Source organism: Humulus lupulus, chromosome 9 (assembly GCF_963169125.1).
Source record: "Humulus lupulus chromosome 9, drHumLupu1.1, whole genome shotgun sequence".
Lineage (NCBI taxonomy): Eukaryota > Viridiplantae > Streptophyta > Magnoliopsida > Rosales > Cannabaceae > Humulus > Humulus lupulus.
The window spans coordinates 16,829,934-16,848,806 of NC_084801.1; the positions used below are offsets into that span (position 1 = coordinate 16,829,934).

General features: G+C 35.7%; 2 protein-coding genes and 1 pseudogene across 2 annotated transcripts; 1 reads left to right on the forward strand and 2 right to left on the reverse strand.

Annotated features, from left to right (window-relative positions):
* Window positions 1-5,868: 5,868 nt before the first annotated feature.
* Window positions 5,869-9,230, reverse strand: LOC133800509 (uncharacterized). The gene is made up of 2 exons (XM_062238491.1): window positions 7,577-9,230; window positions 5,869-6,839 (listed from the first exon to the last, which is right to left on the reverse strand). The coding sequence occupies exon 2, from the start codon at window positions 6,750-6,752 to the stop codon at window positions 6,123-6,125; it is 630 nt and encodes a 209-aa protein (XP_062094475.1). The 5' UTR covers window positions 6,753-6,839; window positions 7,577-9,230; the 3' UTR covers window positions 5,869-6,122.
* A 262-nt stretch (window positions 9,231-9,492) lies between these two features.
* Window positions 9,493-11,483, reverse strand: LOC133800508 (protein SLOW WALKER 1-like). Its single transcript, XM_062238490.1, has one exon. It carries the CDS (start codon window positions 11,374-11,376, stop codon window positions 9,784-9,786), a length of 1,593 nt encoding a protein of 530 aa, XP_062094474.1. The 5' UTR covers window positions 11,377-11,483; the 3' UTR covers window positions 9,493-9,783.
* A 147-nt stretch (window positions 11,484-11,630) lies between these two features.
* On the forward strand, window positions 11,631-18,715 carry LOC133800510 (sister-chromatid cohesion protein 3-like; annotated as a pseudogene).
* The last annotated feature ends 158 nt before the right edge of the window (window positions 18,716-18,873 follow it).

The following is an 18,873-nucleotide window of genomic DNA, read 5'->3' on the forward strand; positions in this document are numbered from 1 at the left end:
ATGATAAGAGAGCAATTCTCTGCAGCTGCAAAGTACAGAGGTCTGGTAGGCAGTCAAGTATTGGTCAGGTTCTTAACACCACCCCTCAAACGAAGGGGTGGCATTCTCACTCCAAGTTTGTCAACTAAAACCCGAAACCTTGAATGAGAGATACTCTTCGTCAAACAATCTGCAATTTGGTCTGAGGTTGGAACGTATCTGATTTCAAGCTCTTTCTTCAGTACCTTGTCTCTAACAAAATGGATGTCAATTTCAATGTGCTTTGTTCTGGCATGATACACTGGATTGGAGGCAAGTGCACTAGCGCTAATGTTGTCACACCAAGTTATTGGTTTTCCTGGCAGCTGGAAACGAAATTCTTTCAGCAATGATTCAATCCAAGTAATTTTAGAAGCCACATAAGCTAAGGCTCTATACTCAGATTCAGTACTTGATCTTGATACAACAACTTGTTTCTTGGATGACCATGATACAAGCGAGTCACCAAAGTAGACGCAGTACCCAGCAATCGATCTCCTATCATCGGGTCACCATGTTTAAGTTAATTATAGTTCTATCACTAACCCAAAATTAGCAGAGTACACATGTTCTTCCCACGTTAAATAGAGTAAAAAAAATTACATGTCAATTATAGCAAAGTGCAATGAGATTTGCTTAGTTTTGTTATGCCTTTGATTTGCATGTCATGAAATGAAAAGATTGGCTTCTCAATTCCTTGAAGTAAACTAATTAAGCATATATCGATCCTTCGTAAACTAAAATAAAAACCAGTTAATACTTCACTAAAACAATAAAATCAAACAAATTAATGCCATCCATAACCAATATAATAAAGTTGAATAAACTTAAAAAGACAATCAAGGTGGAAGCATAGGAGGAATTTTGGTAGGGAAGAGAGGATGAACAAGAGTGAAGATGAAGGGATTAACACTCATCAACCTTGTTGGATTTGGAAGTTCATAAGCCTGTTGAAATTTATCTTGTCCAATCTTGTATTTGTATGGCCCATTAATATCATTATCATTATGGTGGTGGCATAGAAACACAAACTCATCACCATCATCATCCTCTTCTGGATTAGGTATTAAACCAATCACATAACAATACTTTAGAACAGTTCCATCGTCCACCATTAATGTGATACTAACATCGTGCACCAAATCCCAATTCTCATCACCATTAAGCTCCCAAACTTTCAAAACAATGGTGTTGGACTCTTCAAGAGGAGGAGGAAAAGTGGTAGCCAGACGCAGTTGCCCTCGAACCACTCCAAGACGAGTCACTTTATTTCTCATTGGTATCACGTAGGGCATTTTAATGAATCGAAATTGCATCTTGAAGAGATCAAAAACAATAACTCCTCCCACAATCGTAGAAAACCCTGAAAATGTCTAGTATAAACTTCCATTTCCATTGACAACAACTGGTGCAACATCGAATTTATAAAATTCTGATGATAACTTTGGGAGTTTGATGTTTGAGACTATCCATTTTCGAGTTTTAGAAGAAAATATGGCCACATGGATAAGGAGATTATCTTCAGGTTGGATCGGCAACATCACCACATGATAGTGACTACACTCCAATGATGATGATTTCTTCGAGCCATCATCCAAAACTAATCCGCAGGTCAAACTTTTAAGTAATAATTTTTCGAAGAGACAAGGGATGGTAGGAAGATCAACTAATTGTCTTGTAACCAAATTGCATACGTAGAAGCGTTGATGGCGACGAACAAGTAACAAATCTCGATTCGATGAGATGATCTCATTCGTGGGAGTCAGATGTGTGTATGTCGTGATTGATGAAAGTTGGTTGTTGATTTGGTGAAGAGCCCTCGATTTCTTGGAGAAGATGGTCCAAGAGTTTTAGACTAATAATCTTTCCTCGTAGAAAAAATCTCGATGATCATAAGAAGTAGAGTGTCTTAGGAATAGAGTATAAGGTGGTGTTGATCGATGTTGAGTGATGATGCGTTTGAGATATTCGGAATTAGTAGTGATGAGCTTCGACCAACGCTTGCAAACCAGTCCAATCTGTACTATGTATCTCGAGTCAAGTAGAGATGATGAAGATAATATTTTGATCAGTACATCATCGCTCATGGATTCCAATGGTGAAGGCTCCATTGTCATAGTCACTGATTAGGAGTAGAGACCAAAAGTTGTGTCAGAATATTATGTGACATGCAATGATGATAAGGAAAGGAAGATATTTTTATTATTTTGTTACAAAGACTTCGATTTAGAACTGTCTTCTAGTTTGTTATATATTAACATCACAACAACCAATTTTGAATAGTTCTCCTCAACAATAATATCCCAAAAAAAAATCAGGAAAGTCGGGTATTTTAATTAAAAATATTATTTTATCAGTTTTTTTTATTTTTTGAAAAAATGCAATCTCATTGATAAAATTATTATGAGGTCATACAACTGAAAAATTGATTGGTATTCAAAAGAACCAAATGGTTTGGATTGGAACAATGGTAAACGTCTTCTTCCTCACAATACAAGACTCTCTCGATACCCAAATTGATATTGCAGAGAGAAATAGGCGTTAATGGTGGTGAAGCAGCCTTACTATTGAAGACTCAAAATGTTTCGCCACATAGCATTGTGAGTGTTATTTCTAGTACCCTTTAGAAAATAAAGTAATTAAGTTAGCAAGATCATTAGTATGAATATGATCAGCTAAAATTTGCAGGGGATTATCAACCAAGGAACTCAGAGGGGGACTTGAAGGTGAAATTGGGGGCCTTACTTAATTAAGAACTTTGTGAGTTCATTCTTATTCTTAATGAGATGTCATTATTTTTATATGAAAATGTATGCTCTTCGGGAGTGTTTGTTTTGAGTATTTGAGTTGCATTGGAAAGTTTAAAGGATTTAGGATAAAAGTAATATTAAACTCTTGTGTACAAAAGAGTTCACTTTACCATTAAAATACATGTGGGACTCACACAAATTATTAACTTTACTCTCTTAAAATTTGATTCACATGCTTACTTTTACTTTACCCCATACCAAACACCCCCTTTTGTGTTCTCTTTTTGGCAAGACACACACTCACAGATACATATATAACAATTCTCCTATAGGGCTTCACTTTAAGCCCTACTGGTGGGGCTCTTCAGTGTTCTCAACTCGTGAACAATTTTTTACGCGAATTTTTTTGTGTGACAGTGTATATTGTAATTGTTTAGAGCATCCTGCAAATTTTCAAAAAATTCCGAATAGTTTACCGTAACGAAAACTAAGTTCAAACATATTGTTTTCTACGCGCATGAAAAAAATTAGTCACGCGTGCAAGAAGATGTTTGAACCTAGTTTTCAGTACTTGTTTAGTACTTAAAAATGATATTTTACTAAGCTTAAAGTTTTAATTAATATTTTCTTAAATTTATTTTGATATATTTCTTTAATGGAAAATATTAATTTTAATTTAATTTGTATAAAGTATGTTGTATTTTGACATTAATAAAAGCAAAAGAAAAGAAAAAAGGGAAAAGGTAAAAGAATTAAATTAAAAATGGCATTTTTAAGGAGTAACTTGTTTTGTTTCTTAGCAACTGACCCAACTGAAGGAGAAGCCTAGCCGCCTGGAGCCCACCACCTGACCGGCCCAGCTCCCAGATTCTCCAGCAATCTGACCCGCGAACCCGGCCCGCATGACCCGCGAGCCTCCAGCATCCCAGCCCATCGACCTACCTCCTGACCCGGTTCAACCCTCTCCTTTCCTTGCCCAGCCGCACCACGTGGCGCCTCCTTATTGGTTGTGGATTGGGTCAAACTTTCAGCTGCCAAAACCCTTTCAGCCCAATCTTTGATGCACTTTGGGCCATAGACCTCCTATTTTGAGCTTCAAAGCTCTTTTTTTTATTATTATTATTAATATTTTAGATTTATTGTGTAACCCCATTTGTTGTTTAATTTCCTTTTAGTCATTTTCTCTCTCTATAAATAGTGACTCTTTCTTTCACATAGGAATGTAATTTTTAGAGTAAAGAAACTATAGCAAAATTTCTACTCACTTTCTTCTCATATTTTCTTCTTAGAATTTTGTGAGAATCATGAGCATAATGGCTTAATCTTCCTAAGAATGTTAAGGATGATTCCATATGCTAGTGATGTTATTTTACTACTTTGATTTACTATGTTCTTAATGTAATGTATTTAAGTTATTTATGTTCTTTTATCACCATCTCTATTTTGTTATCTTTATTTACTTGTGCTAATAGTATATAGGATTAGTCATGCTATTTTTATGTGCTTCTAATTAGTAAAAGTAATATTGATACATAATTTTATGTCTAGTCTTCTATTGCATTATTGCCCTTAGGTATTTTGTCATTTTTAGATTTTTCATAAGATTAACATTGTGCTCCTAAAGTAAAGAACTTTATAACTCAAATGAACTTTTGTTAGAAAATGATATGGGCTTTAATATTAGATTTTTCAAGTAAATGTTGGGATGTGAACTATTTACTTGTGTATTTTTGTAAATCAAGTAACTAAGTAACCAAACAAGCATATAGATGATTCTTGAAACATTTATATTTCCCAAACTCTTGATTACACGTTACTTTTATTTCACTTATCTCATTTTATTATTTCATCAAAAAGACAACACCAAAATCTCAAATCTCTTTTCATTTCCATTTTTTATTTATTTTCATGTTATTAACTTTTTGTGTTATTTTCTACTAATCTTTTGATTTTAGGTTACCTCATTGTGGATCGACCGCCCGATTATACTACAATCACCGTTTAGTGGTTGTCACGATTTGGGTATTAAACAGTACTGTAAACTATTCAGAATTTTCTAAAAATCGCGTCGATGCTCTAAATAGCTACAACATACACGGTCATAAAAAAACATCGCGCCGAAAACTATTCAAATGTCGAGAACACTGAAAGCCCCACCAGTATAGCTTAAAGTGAAGCTTATACGAGAAATTCCCTATAAATATATTTTAGAAAATACAAAACCTCTTTTTCGAATGTTATGCTTAATTTGCTTGGATACTAGTGCCCTTATAAAATTTATATGTACAATACACATAGATAAAGTTCCTAAAGGAAGAGCAATGTTCCTTTTGTGTGTATCTTACCAAAAAGAGAGCACAATGAGCATAACATTCATTTAGTTCATTTCATGAAGCATAAATTTATGACTGTCATGTATATATTAAAATTAATAAAAGCAGGTAAGTTGGAAGATGATCATATCATTTGATATATTAAAATTAATAAAAGCAGTTAAGTTGGAAGATGATCATATCATTTGATAATCCTTATCAGGGACACTCTTGTCCTACATGTTGCTGGCAATCTATGAACACTCCCATAATAACATGATTACTTCGCCTAGGAGCATAAAACTTTTACCTAATCACATGATATAAATATAATTAATATATTTATAATACCTTAAGATAAAATATATTTATAATACCTTAAAATAAAGGATTTTGATGTATAAAATACCAAGTTTTTTTATATAGGCCAAGAAGGTGGACAAAACCCTCTCATTACCAACGTGGGACTAATTCCCACTATGTTTTTCAATTCAAGAAAATTTTAACATATACTTTTGTGTGTCCCCTTGTGTTGAATACACTATGTTGTATCACATGTATTTTTCAAATCTGCAGGACTTACATATATCTAAGTAATAAGACAATTCTATTTTTAATATGGTTAGAAAGATTAGTCTAAATTAATGGCACACACTACTGCAATATCTTTCTTCATCTAGTATTGGAAAGCAAAGAGACAAACGGGAAAAAATTTCCTTACACAGACCAATCTGTTCATTTTGTAACACTGCAATATCTATCTTTCTTCATCTAGTAACACTGCAATATCTATCTTTCTTCATCTAGTAATTGAGAGCAAAGAGGCAAACATCTGGAAAAAATTTCCTAACACATACCAATATGTTCATTTTGTTTTAGAATAAAGTACTAGTTTTATCAATGTAAACCAGCTGAAGAATTCAAAAATAGCATGTTAACTGGCCAGTAAGTACTATTGACTAGTATGTACATCATAATCAATTTCTAGAATTAAACATGACAAAATAAAATATCTAGTACATGGCTGATGTCAACTAACTAATTAAGAAGAAGCAGAGAAACTATACATATATTCTGCTATTGCTAATTTTGTCCAATCTTGTAATGCTGGCTGATATTGCTGCAACTTCTGTTCCTCTTGCTCTTCTTCTGGCTTTTCAGATAGGAATTGTATCATCACTGCATCCACTTTATATTTAAGATCATCCACTTGCTTCTTTGACTCCTCAACACCGTTCTGAATTACTTGTAGCTCATTGTTTATGAGGAATTCTGATAGAGATAGAGCCGGATAAGTACAACTGGATTTGAGGCACAGAGCTTCCTTCAAGAACATGTCAAAAATTATGTCCATTCTTCCCTCGTCATCATCATACTCATCGTCATCATCAGCATGAATCTCTGTTTTTTCAATCAAACAATAGTATGCTTTTTCTGCTGGTGCTGGTGATGGTGATGCACTAGAATTTTGAGTACTTGCTTGAAAAGATTCCACATTCCGTACAGCAACAGCCTTGCATTCGAGGACACATCGTACATAAGATGGCCTAGTTGGCAACAAAGACCCAATGATTTCTTTATCAAGATTTTCAAGAGTGGCAGCCACAACTCCATTCCCATCATTGAAACTTGTCTTGTGATTCAGCCATGAATACCTGATATTTATCATCATTCATATCACCAAAATCATTCTTATGAATGGAATTAGCCAATTCGCTTGCCATTAATTCCACCTTCTTCCCAAGTAAAGAAAATCTCTCTGCCATTTTGTACGAAGATGAAAATATGAGACTGAGAGAGACTTTTTTGTTTTAATTGTGTCAATATATCATGGCGTCATAACAATTTGTAATTTATTATACAATCTTAGAACTCTCTGGTCACAAACTTGCCATGAATAATGCTTTCTATAATAATATGCAGCTACCATGCATGGTCTTGGTCATGAATCAGAAACCTTTTCTAAAAAGTTGTATAGCATGCCTCAAATTTTTAAAGCTCAGAGTTATATGTATAGAAAGAGAAGTTAGTTAAGTTGGGTATTTCTGTTGGTATACTTAGTTAGGTGTATTTGTTTCTCACGCTGATTCCTGGGATTTGAATGCTCTTGTCATTTCAGGGTTACAGAATTGTTGTATGTTTTGAAAGGATGGCAAGTTGATTATGGAGAACAAAACACAGCAAGTTAGTTTGGTTTTTCATACTTAATAGCATAGCAGCATACCAAATAAAGCTTTCATAGCAGCTTATACATATAAAGCAATTAGACAAAGCAAACATCTTTCCATGCACAAGGTGGCAAAACAAATCTCTGTGCTTTAGTTCAATTAAAATGATTAAGCTCTATAATAAGCTACAGAAATTAGCTTCAGCTGGTGCTTATCTGTTATGTGTTGCTGAAAGTGAATGAGCTCTTAACTGTAATATATGCTAGTGGTTCACGTAGTTTAATTTGCTTAAAAGTGCATAAATATTTTGCAGGGCAAGCGAATTTACCAGAGAGCTTGAGGAAGAATTTGAGAAAAAATGAAAATCCTATTCACTTGAAACATCTTTGAACGATTTGAGGCAAAGTCCAAGACACGATGATAGCCAGCAATGAAAAAGCTGAAATAGATGCCTTGAAGTAAACTGTGCATGGAAGGATTCTAAAGTTTTTGATATGACAGAACATTTTGATGGTGGCCCTTGTATCATTATATGTGCCGCTCAAACTACAATTGATGCTCAGAATAGTAAGGTCAAAAGCAGAACAGAAAAGGATATAAGAAACTTAGTAGTCTATTTTGAATTAATTAGAATGAAACAACTAAAAAACGCATCTGGGTATAAAGTAGTTGCTGAAAAGAGATTTTGAATGCATATTATTTGTTTCTATCTTGGAACGACACAGAGTAACCTTCTTCATTATGAACTTGAGTTGAACTTGTTTATTGAACTTTGTACTAATATATATATCATGTCATTATGAAGAAATATGAGAATCAATTTGAGTTGGAGTCAGAACAGCAGGATGTTAAGACAACATTCCTACATTGAAAACTTAAAGTGTTATGCATGTATCAGAACCTGGAATTAGTTACTCAGTTAGGAGATTTATTATGATTTGTTAGGTCTGTTACAATTTACAACAGATTTGTTGTTAGTCTCTAATTTCTAATTTCCATTGTAACATATATATATCTAAATAAGCTCAATGAAGAATGGGTGAGTTTTTCCATTCATTTCCATTTTCTCCACTGGTATTAGTGCCCTCGGCTCTTTTTCCCTCACCACCAATCCCAAATTCACCCTCATTTCTCGTGAAGCTTCTTTCATGGTGTCTACCTCTATGACTCCCTCTCCTATTGTCGATCCTCCAGAGAATACTGCACCCGTGGTCCCTCCTCCCCCTCCTCTGGCTCCACCAGTGAATCCAGCAGCTGCTTTTGTCTACCCTGCAAACATGGCGGCCTTGAATCTTCGCCTCACTCGCACCAACTATCCGTATTGGAGATCTCAAGTTCATCACCTTAATTTTTTTAGTTTTATAAACATCTAATCCAATTATAATAACTAAATCAATGCTTTTGTAAAATCTGAGAACTCATTTGTCTCTGGCTAATCAATCCAAATCCAAAAGGTCTGCTCTTGAAGCTGAGATCTCAGCTATGACTTTAATATGTGAGCATTCGATGCAATCCAAATCCAAAGACATTTTGCATAGCATGTCATTGTTAGTAAATTTGACTTAGCAATATCTAAATTAGATAGCACAAACAGAGAGCCATTTCTGAGAAAGCAGCAAGCAAATATAAAGAAATATGAAAATTCTATGTTGTGTCATGAGAATGTTATATGTTCTCAGAATCTAGAACAAATATTATTATTTTTGAACTCTGTTATTCTTTGAGCAAGCTGGAAAGGAGCAATGCAAAATTTAATGACTTGCTCGTTGCATAGACAAACATCCTAAAATCCAAATTGAGAGATGCTGAAGATAAAATAATTCTTGCCAATTCAAAAGCCTTTACTTTGGGTGAAAAGGTCAGATTGCTTGATAAAGAGCTGAAAGAATCTGAGTTTCTGCTGCTGAATGCAAAGTATTCTGCAGATGGTAGTCAGGAAGAGCTTAATGCTCTATGTTGCATAATCAATGAAATGGAAAATGTTATTGCAGATTCTGAGGTGAGGATATGTAAAGCAAAAAGTAGGGCTGAAAATGCTGAATCCAAGTGTCCAATATGGAGATTAATGAAGAGCTGGGCCTTCTTAAGAGTGGTGCTGGTGCCTCTGACAAGGTTGATTTCCTTGAGAACGTAATTAAACTCGTTATTTTGCTCATCAACAATTCAAATTGCAAGTCTTCCTATGAATGAGGTCTGGTCTATCCATAAACACACCAGGCATCATATCATATGAAATTCTAGTAGTACCTTGAATTCATGGATTAAATTTAAAACCATGACTAAACATACAGATGTGATTTGTATAATATTTCTCGGTTGTTATCAGGGAAAAAAACGAAAAGAAAGCCAATATCCCTATCCACACGAGAACAATTACCAAAGAAGATATAAAGTTGCACGAGTTAAACCCACTAAACAAAATTGTCGAAATTCCCTTGTAAAATGGGAGAAAGAAAACTGACCAAAAAAGCATGCAGCAAGTAAAAGAGTTGGAAGAGTTCCCATAGCTATAAGAGAAAAAATCTAATCAAATCTTCATCTTCTTCCAGCAAGCCTTAATAGAGGAGAAATAATACCCTGTATTTCTAGCAAAGAATGTTGTACCCGAATCTCCTCATCCACAGAACGCTTGAGGTTTCTAATATGACCATTTAAAGGTCCAGAGGCTTTAATGTCCTCACTTCTCAGCTCAAGAACCTTCTTAGTCAACCCCATTAACAATGCTGAGTAAATTGGTACTGTCGAATACCTTTGCAAAAACATCAACAGAGATCCAAGCTCCTCCGAATCCAAATTCAAAACGCATTTCAACAACTTCTTTCTCGCCACCAATTCCTCCATTACTGCCACGACATTATCTGGATGCTTACTCCCCAATACAGATACCAAAGCTTCTTTATGCCTGAACTTCTTCAATAGCTTATCGTGCTCTGCTAACTTCACTTTCTTTGGCCTCATAACCAAGTAATCTCCCTCGGCTGGCTTCTCTCCTTGCCCTCTATGGAAGTATCTGACGTAAGAAGACTTCAACGCCCTTACCTGAGGTTCCTCCACCGTTCCAAAACCCATGAAACCCATGAAACCCCTCAAATCTTTCTTCTCTTCAGCCTCCTTGGTCTTCCTCTTCCCTGCATAGATTATCCCATTTGATGTTCCGATGACCCTCGTCGAACAATCTGGTGAAAATGCCACTGACATTAGTGGGGCTGGAAACCTCATTGAATGAGTGACCTTCATCTTGGCATAATCAAAAACCTTCATATACCCGTCAAGACCAACACTCATGATTCTATATTGCTGAGACTCCTCTCCGCTATCTTTCCCCATCTTTCCCACACAAAGCGAGGTCACTGTCTTGTTGTGACTTTCCATCGAACACAACATCTTCCCACCTCCAATTATGTCCCAAATCTTCACAGAATTTCCGCCCGCTGTCGCGACTAGCCCTCCGGAAGGCAAGAATATTACGTCTTCGACCGGATTTCCGTGGTTTATACTGATAGCCGATTTTGAATCGGCCACTCTCACGTCCCAGAGTTTGACGGTGTGGTCGTAGGAGCCGGTGATGAACATCTCCGAGCTCACAGGCGAGCAATCACCGCACCTGACGTAGTCCTTGTGGCCCCGCATTTCAGAAATTGGGGTTTCTCCGGCGACGTCCCAGTACTTAACGAGAGCGTCGTCGCCGCCCGATACAAGGTGGAGCTTATCGGCGATTAGATATTGGACGAATCGAACTGGGCGCGTGTGGGAGCGAAGCTTACGAAGCGGGGTTCGCCCCTTGATGTCAAAGACTTGAACGAGACCCGAGAGATCAGAGGCAGCGATGAGGAGACCATCGCAACGAAACGAGGCGGACGTAACGACATCGGAGAAGGAGGAAATCGTGGTGGTGGTAGAGAACGTTTGGGAGCTGAAGATGGTGAGAGAGGCGGAGTGGGTGGCGGCGAAAGGGCGAGCGGGAGTGGATGAGAAAGTGAGGGATGTTATGGAGGAGATGAGGTTAGGGATTTGTTGAGACTTAAAGGAAGACCAGTATTTGGATTCTGGAGTCTGTTTCTGGGTCCTGGGCTTAGGTTTGAGCTTGGGTTTTACAGGGAACGTCTTGGAGAGTTGATGTTCCGCCATTGAAATGGCGAGAGTGAGAAAGAAAGAGAAGAGAGGCTCTGAAACTTGGTGGTCACTAGGGTTTTAGACTTTCACGCAAGGATTTTTGACTTTAAAACAAAAATAAAGGAAAGGCAGTAGTTAAAATAATAAACAAATAATAATAATAATAAATTGTCAAGGAACCCACTGCTCATAACTTAATTGGTAATTTTGGTTACTGCCTTAAACCCTAGACTTTTACACTTTTATAAGAAAATTACATGTTCAGGTTTTAGATTCTAGTTCAGCGTGATTTCTTGTTACTAGCACTTCAATGCACTTATTGTGAAAGTGCGAGCAACTATGTGATTTTTTTTCTTTTCATTTTCGTAATTAATTGATTGTTCTGGAAAATCTTTCCAGTCGCATATTAGCGAATACAAACAACATTTTTGGGAAATTTGTGACTTCAGTTTCAATTGGAATGTTAGTAAGTGCGAATTCCATACTACTTTTCTTAGAAAGTCGAGAACTATCGCTAGAATGTTAATTGCTGTTATAAACGGTACTGCTGGATGTGGAGAGTTAAGAAAAGTTTGATCTTTGAGGGTAACTATATTGGCAGAATAAACTTTTGCTCAAAAACGTATTTGAATAATTTGTATATACAGAAACCACGCTTTGTGGGATCTGATGTGTAGATTTGACAAATATAGTTATATTACTTTATTTATTTTTGGGCAGAGGTTATCGAAGGCAATGGAAAGCATGTTAGCCAAACAGTCAAGCTGTGGGTCGAGCAATATGAAACGGATTCAAAATCTGCAATGGTTGTACTCTTGACAATGCTCTTTAAGGTAATCTGGAAGTTCCTAGAAATTACTTGAATAAATTTCAAAATGAGAGTAATATATTTTCTTTTTAATTGTTCAGGGACAAATACAGGTCTTATACTGAAAAGTTAAATAACTTGAAGTAGGTTTGCCTTTCATTCTTTAGTTGGAATGTCACCTGCTTGTATAAGAAAATAAAAACTTATTAGATTAGCACTTCTTTACTGTTTCCATGAGTTTTTGATTGATGATACTTATAATTCTACAGGCATGTGGTGCCATATATACTATAAAAGGCGAACTTCTAGATGAGATTGATGTCGATGATGTTGTTGTTGCACTGGTCGAGCTTGCTAGGCGAGTATCCTGCAATGCTTTGTTATTATTACTCTTTTTTTTCCCAATTTTCTTTTTAAATATGTCCTCGCATAATTTAAATATTTTGGAACCATAAATCTTTCATTGAATTTTGTACCCAAAGTTTTGCTCGACTCTTGGGAACCTTAGGGGGAAGTTGAAGATTACCAAAGCTCAAAAAAGGAGTTTAAGAATTTCAAAGATAATCTTCAGTTATTCTGGGAAAGATTGGTACATGAGAGTCAACATGGCCCTCTCTTTGATCAGGTTCTGTTCGACAAGTGCATGGACTATATAATAGCTTTGTCATGGTTAGTACTCAAATAATTGTAGTTTAAATTTGAAGCCAAACCCTTCATGTAGCTTACTCTCTTTGAACTTGGCTCATTTCCACACTATGCGGCACTCCTCCAAGAGTCTATCGTCAAGTTGCTTCTATTATGGGACTTCAACTCGTCACATCCTTCATAGCTATTGCTGATGTCCTCAGTGCTCAACGTGAAACAACTCGTAGGCAGTTAGATGCTGAAAAAAAGAAAAGAGCCGAGGGACCTCGTGTTGAGTCACTAAGCACAAGGTTTTCAGTGACTCATGACAAGATAACAATGCTAGAGGAGATGATGCGCAAAATTTTCACCGGGTAAGATTTTCCAAATTAAGCTTAAGGAATTTAAAAATTAAATACTTTGGTAAAGTCTCTGATATATTTAAAAAAAAGTGCTATACTTCTATTTTTTTTCCCCAGGAATTTTAAACTAAATCATGCTGCTCTTTTGAAGGTTATTTATGCACCGTTATCGAAACATGGATCCAAATATTCGAATGTCTTGCATAGAGTCTTTGGGTGTATGGATTTTGTCCTACCCCTCTCTGTTCTTGCAGGATTTATACTTAAAGTATCTTGGTTGGACACTAAATGACAAAGTGAGTTTTAAATTTCTAATTAATTGTGAACGAATTTTCTATTCATGCTTATCTGCTGCTTGACAAGCCTAGCTTATCACTTTTTTTTTACATTATCTTAAGAATGCTGGTGTCAGAAAAGCTTCTGTCCTTTCATTGCAAAAGCTGTACGATGAGGATGATAATGTGCCGACTCTTGGTCTATTCACTGAAAGATTTTCCAATCGGATGATTGAGCTTGCTGATGACATTGACAATACTGTAGCTGTATGTGCAATAGGCCTTGTAAAACAACTCTTAAGGTAATTTATGATTAAATCTTTGCAAACTTATTAGTCAAGTACTAGATTAATGATTCTCCTTGAGATTAATGTATGGTGTAGACATCAACTTCTACCTGATGATGATTTGGGTCCATTATACGACTTGCTTATTGACGAGCCGCCAGAAATCAGGCATGCCATCGGAGCATTAGTGTATGATCACTTGATTGCCCAAAAGTTTAATTGCTCCCAATCTGGTGCGAAACATTTCATCATTACCTAGATTATATTCGTTTGACTCAATTTATCTGTCTTCTCATGTATACAGTACTTTTGTTCAAAACATATTCTTTCCAGGTGAAGGAAGCAACTCTTCTGAGGTCCATCTGGGCAGAATGTTGCAGATACTGAGAGAATTCTCCACTGATCAAATTCTAAGCAATTACGTGATTGATGATGTTTGGGGAGTACATGAAGGCCATGAAGGTATTAGCTTCTAGACCGACCTATAGTAAGAGGTTAGAATTCAGGAGGGAGGAAGTTGTCACACTTGACCACTACTAGCAGCCTCAGGCTGAGTGCTTCAACTGACAGATTTTGTTATCCTCAAAGTATAGAGGCAGTTTCTTATAAATTGAATTTTAACCTGAGTTGTAGTTGAGATAGACTTGAGTAAAAATAAAAAAGATGACCTAAAAGTAAAGCATGGTACAAATTGTAAATACATGTTTGTGTTACAAGTGTAGTGAACCTTTTAGTGGTGAGAAGATGTAATTATATAATTAATTGATTTCATCTTTTTATAGCTGGATCAACTATAGGATCAAATTAAAAAAGGAAGAAAAAGAGCTAATTCTTGACTTTCTTTGTAATTTGTTATTTTTTCATAGGATGTAGTTTGTGCTTGCAGGACTGGAAGTGTATTATATCTATGCTTTTGGATGAAAATCCTTTAGTTGAGCTTACTGATGAGGATGGAACCAACTTAGTACGACTTCTTAGTGCATCTGTCAAAAAGGCTGTTGGAGAGAGAATAGTACCTGCAACTGATACCCGCAAGCTGTATTACAATAAAGCTCAGAAAGTGAGTTATAAATTGGTTTTTATTTTGTTAAATTTTAATTCTCAAAAAGTTAGTTAATATCAATTATCATTTATAATGGTTTTTTGAAATTTTCATTTGCAGCCTTTTATACTGAAGAAGTTCCATTCAAAAGTTTTTATCCACAAGTTCATGTTTTATGATAATGATTCTCTAAATGTCAATTCTGCTTTTATAAATTTGATGAGGAAAGTTTATTTTAGTTTGTTTATCTAAATGTGAATTTTTTTGCTAGTTAGAAAGTGTATGGTTTAGGAAGGACTTTTAGATGTAATATTTCACATGCTTTCTTCAAATTTTGTAGCCATGTGTTTGGGTTTACAGGACCAACTTCTCATAATGGTAAGTCTTTATTCAGGAAATATTTGAACACAACAGAAGGGATGTTACTGTTGCTATGATGAAGAACTACCCATTGCTTTTACGCAAGTTCATGGCTGACAAATCGAAAATACCATCGCTAGTTGAAATTATTGTGCATATGAATCTTGAGCTTTATTCTCTGACGAGGCAAGAACAGATGGGCATTGGTTTTTCTTTTTCTTACTTACTTTTAATTGATTTTAGATTATCTTATCAAAAGCTGGGTGCTTTTATGGTTTTGTTCCTCCCCCCAGAATTTTAAAAATGTCCTCCAGCTCATGAAAGATGCATATTTCAAACATGGTGAGAAGGAAGCATTAAGATCTTGTGTGAAGGCTATTAACTTTTGTTCTACGGAGAGTCAAGGGGAGCTACAAGATTTTGCTCGTTCTAAGTTGAGGGAAGTTGAAGATGAGATTGTTGCTAAGGTTAAAGCCGCAATAAAAGAAGTTGCGGTATGCACTTTGCTTTCCTAACCCCATAAGAAGAAACTGAAAATCACTCAATGATATGAAAATGACATGGTCTTAGAATTGCAGGATGGTGGCGATGAGTATTCCCTTCTTGTAAATTTGAAAAGGTTGTATGAACTTCAGCTGTCAAGGGATGTGCCAGTTGAGAGCTTATATGAAGATATAGTGAGGACTCTACAAAAATTTAGAAACTTGGATGATGAGGTGAGTAAGTTGTAGCTTGTGTTAGAATTACAAACTGTATTGTTCCAACTTTTTATTTGTAAGTTACTAATTATCTTGGTGCTCATTATCATTCAGGTTGTCTGTTTTCTGCTTCTTAACATGTATATTCATTTGGCCTGCTGTCTAAAATCGATCATAAGTAGTGAGGTGGTATCAGAGGCATCGTTGTCTTCCTTACTATCTAAACGAACTACTTTGTTTAACAACCTAGAGTATTTTCTTAACAGCCCTCATTCGGAGGGAGAAGTTAATTATGGTAACCTTCTAGCCAGCAGGGTAAGTATTTTTCCCTTGATATTATGACATCTGAACTGAAGCTTCATTTTAAATCTATTATAATGACTATTGTTCAAATTTTGTCTAATTATGCATTGTCTGTGCCCAAGGTTTGTACCATACTTGCAGAATCGTGGTTTATGTTCAGAAAGACTAATTTTTCCTCAACAAAGCTGGAAAGGTTAGGATATTGTCCAGATGAGGCAATTCTCCAAAAGTTTTGGAAGCTTTGTGAGCAACAACTTAATATTTCAGGTACGTTGTTTGGCTACTCTATATTTTACTTCCTCCGTTGTACTTAGAATTGGCTTCTTTCTTCTGAAAGAGGAAAGTAAAACTTCAGAACATCTGTTTTTTGGACATTGGTTTAACTCAGAAAACATACTTTGCTACATTATGCCGATTGGTTTTGCACTTTAAGAACTCTTGGTTGCATGCAAAATCTTTTCACAGATGAGACAGAAGATGATGATGTTAACAAGGAGTATGTTGAGGACACAAACAGATGTTGTGTTATGATCGCTGCTGCAAAGTTGGTTGCTAGTAATTCGGTTTCTAAGGTGAATCTACAATGTTATTTTTTGATGTATGAGAAATTTCCTTTCATGATGTGAGAAGGCGCTGAGGCGATGGTGTTAGATGTATACAAATGTTAAACACTATATATTACTGTTCGTTGCTTGATGTTATGTTAAACAGTATATATTCGACATTCATTTAATATGCAGGAGTATCTTGGTCCAGAAATAATTTCTCATTTTGTTATGCATGGGGCAAGTATCATGGAGATTGTTAAGCATCTCATCACTGTTCTTAAAAAGAAGGATGGTGATATTCCCAAAATATTTCTGGAAGCATTGAAAAAGGTATATTTTTTTTATCCAAAAGCTCAACAGTCAAACTTGTGGTTTGCCCCCACAAGGACTGAGGTTTGAGTCTCTCATGGGTACCTACATAGCAATCATTATCGTTCTTTGTTCCTCAAATATTATAAGGTTCGGCAAGTAAAACAAAATATTTTTTAATATTGATCCAATGCAAGTAATAATTGGTAATTTGTGGTCCGAAAATATCATATTCTTAATGGTATTAGAGTATTGAAAAGGATCCTTGTAAGTATTTGTGTTGTAATCTCTCATTTCTAGATGCTATATGTGGAGGATGTAGATGTGTGTATGATTAATTGAAGAAATTTTTGCATTGTATCTGCTTTTATTCTGTTACTGTATTTATCTTTCTAAATTGTAATCTGAAAAGAGGTCTAGTTCCTTAATCTTCTCGCCATGTCATCAATTTTCAGATGTGTATATTATTATTATTATTATTATTTTAATCGTATCTTTTCTTTTTGACATCATTTTTTGTTTTTAAAAAAACAGGCCTATCTTCGCTATATGGTTGAGCTTTCCAGAAGCGATAAGTATTTTCGAGATTGTGAAGAACTTGCTTCCCAGTCTTTCCGGGACATTTGTTGGTGCTGCTCGGAACAAACATAGATTAGACATTTTGAAAATTGTCAAGGATGGCATTGAACATGCTTTTGTAGATGCTCCAAAGCAACTTGGTTTTCTGGAAGCTTCTGTGCTTCCCTTTGTATCCAAACTTCCTACACCTGACATCCTGGAGATGTAAGCTTTTCTTTATGTGGTATAGTCTTTTAAATACTTTCAGCATGTGACATTTTATTGCTCTACATATATAGCATGAGGGATGTCCAAAAACGAACTGAGAATGTAAATACGGACGAAAATCCCAGTGGTTGGCGCCCCCTATTTCACATTTATTGATAAGTTACATGAAAAGTATGCAAAGCCTGAAGGCATCCAAGGTAATGTTCAACTTCCTTGGTTCTCTCTATTACTTATTTGTACTACTGTTCTTGCTCAATAAGTTTTAACACCCCCCTGGCGGACTTTTTAACTGAGCTGCCTTTGGTCTAAAATTTACAACTGAATTGGTTTTTTTTATTTATTTCTTCTTGACTATCACTAAATATTGATTTTCTTTCATTAGATTTTAGTGATATTGGCTTCAACATTTATTTTTCCCCTCTTGCACAATATCTTGTATCTTATTCAATCCAATGGTGGATTTCTACAGATGAAAAAGAAGGGACTTTTGCAAGGCGAAGGGGTCGTCCACGTAAACAGCAGAATGTACAGGGGAAGAGACTTTTTGATGAACATAAAACAAGTGAAGAAGAGGACCCAATCAGCAATTCTGACCATGAAAATGTTCAAGATGAAGACGAAGAGGAAAATATCCCCATAATAAATTCTATTAGGTCATCCAAGTTGAGGTCATTGAGAGCTTCAAAAGAGGCAAGCAAGAGCCAGACAATGACAGGAGACTCAGCTAGAGCTAAAGGTAATTTATCTGCTTCTTGAATACCGAGTAGGAATTGATTATTCTTTGCCACTGATTGGCATTTTCTTCGGTGTAAGGTATTCACAAATATGTAGCTATATATGGAAATGACATGCATGTGCCCAGTTTTAGGTTTTGAAAATTGAATGATTTTGCTGTGTATCAGAATGGTCAGACAATATAAAATATAATTGAAAAGAAATAAATTAAATTGTACTTTGTCCTATGATTCATTCCCAGTATAGAGATTAAGGGTGAGCGTCTATAATCTATAATCTACGATTGTTAGGATTATTATGAATTTAAACTAAGCAGTCGGACTGATGTTAGTTTTGATGGGGATGGGGTAAGGTGGAAGTTGGATTTGTGGCAAC

Excerpts from the sequence above, each read along its gene's own strand:
- LOC133800508 (XM_062238490.1), bottom strand. The coding sequence starts at position 11,376 with ATGGCGGAACATCAACTCTCCAAGACGTTCCCTGTAAAACCCAAGCTC.
- LOC133800509 (XM_062238491.1), bottom strand. The coding sequence starts at position 6,752 with ATGATGATAAATATCAGGTATTCATGGCTGAATCACAAGACAAGTTTC.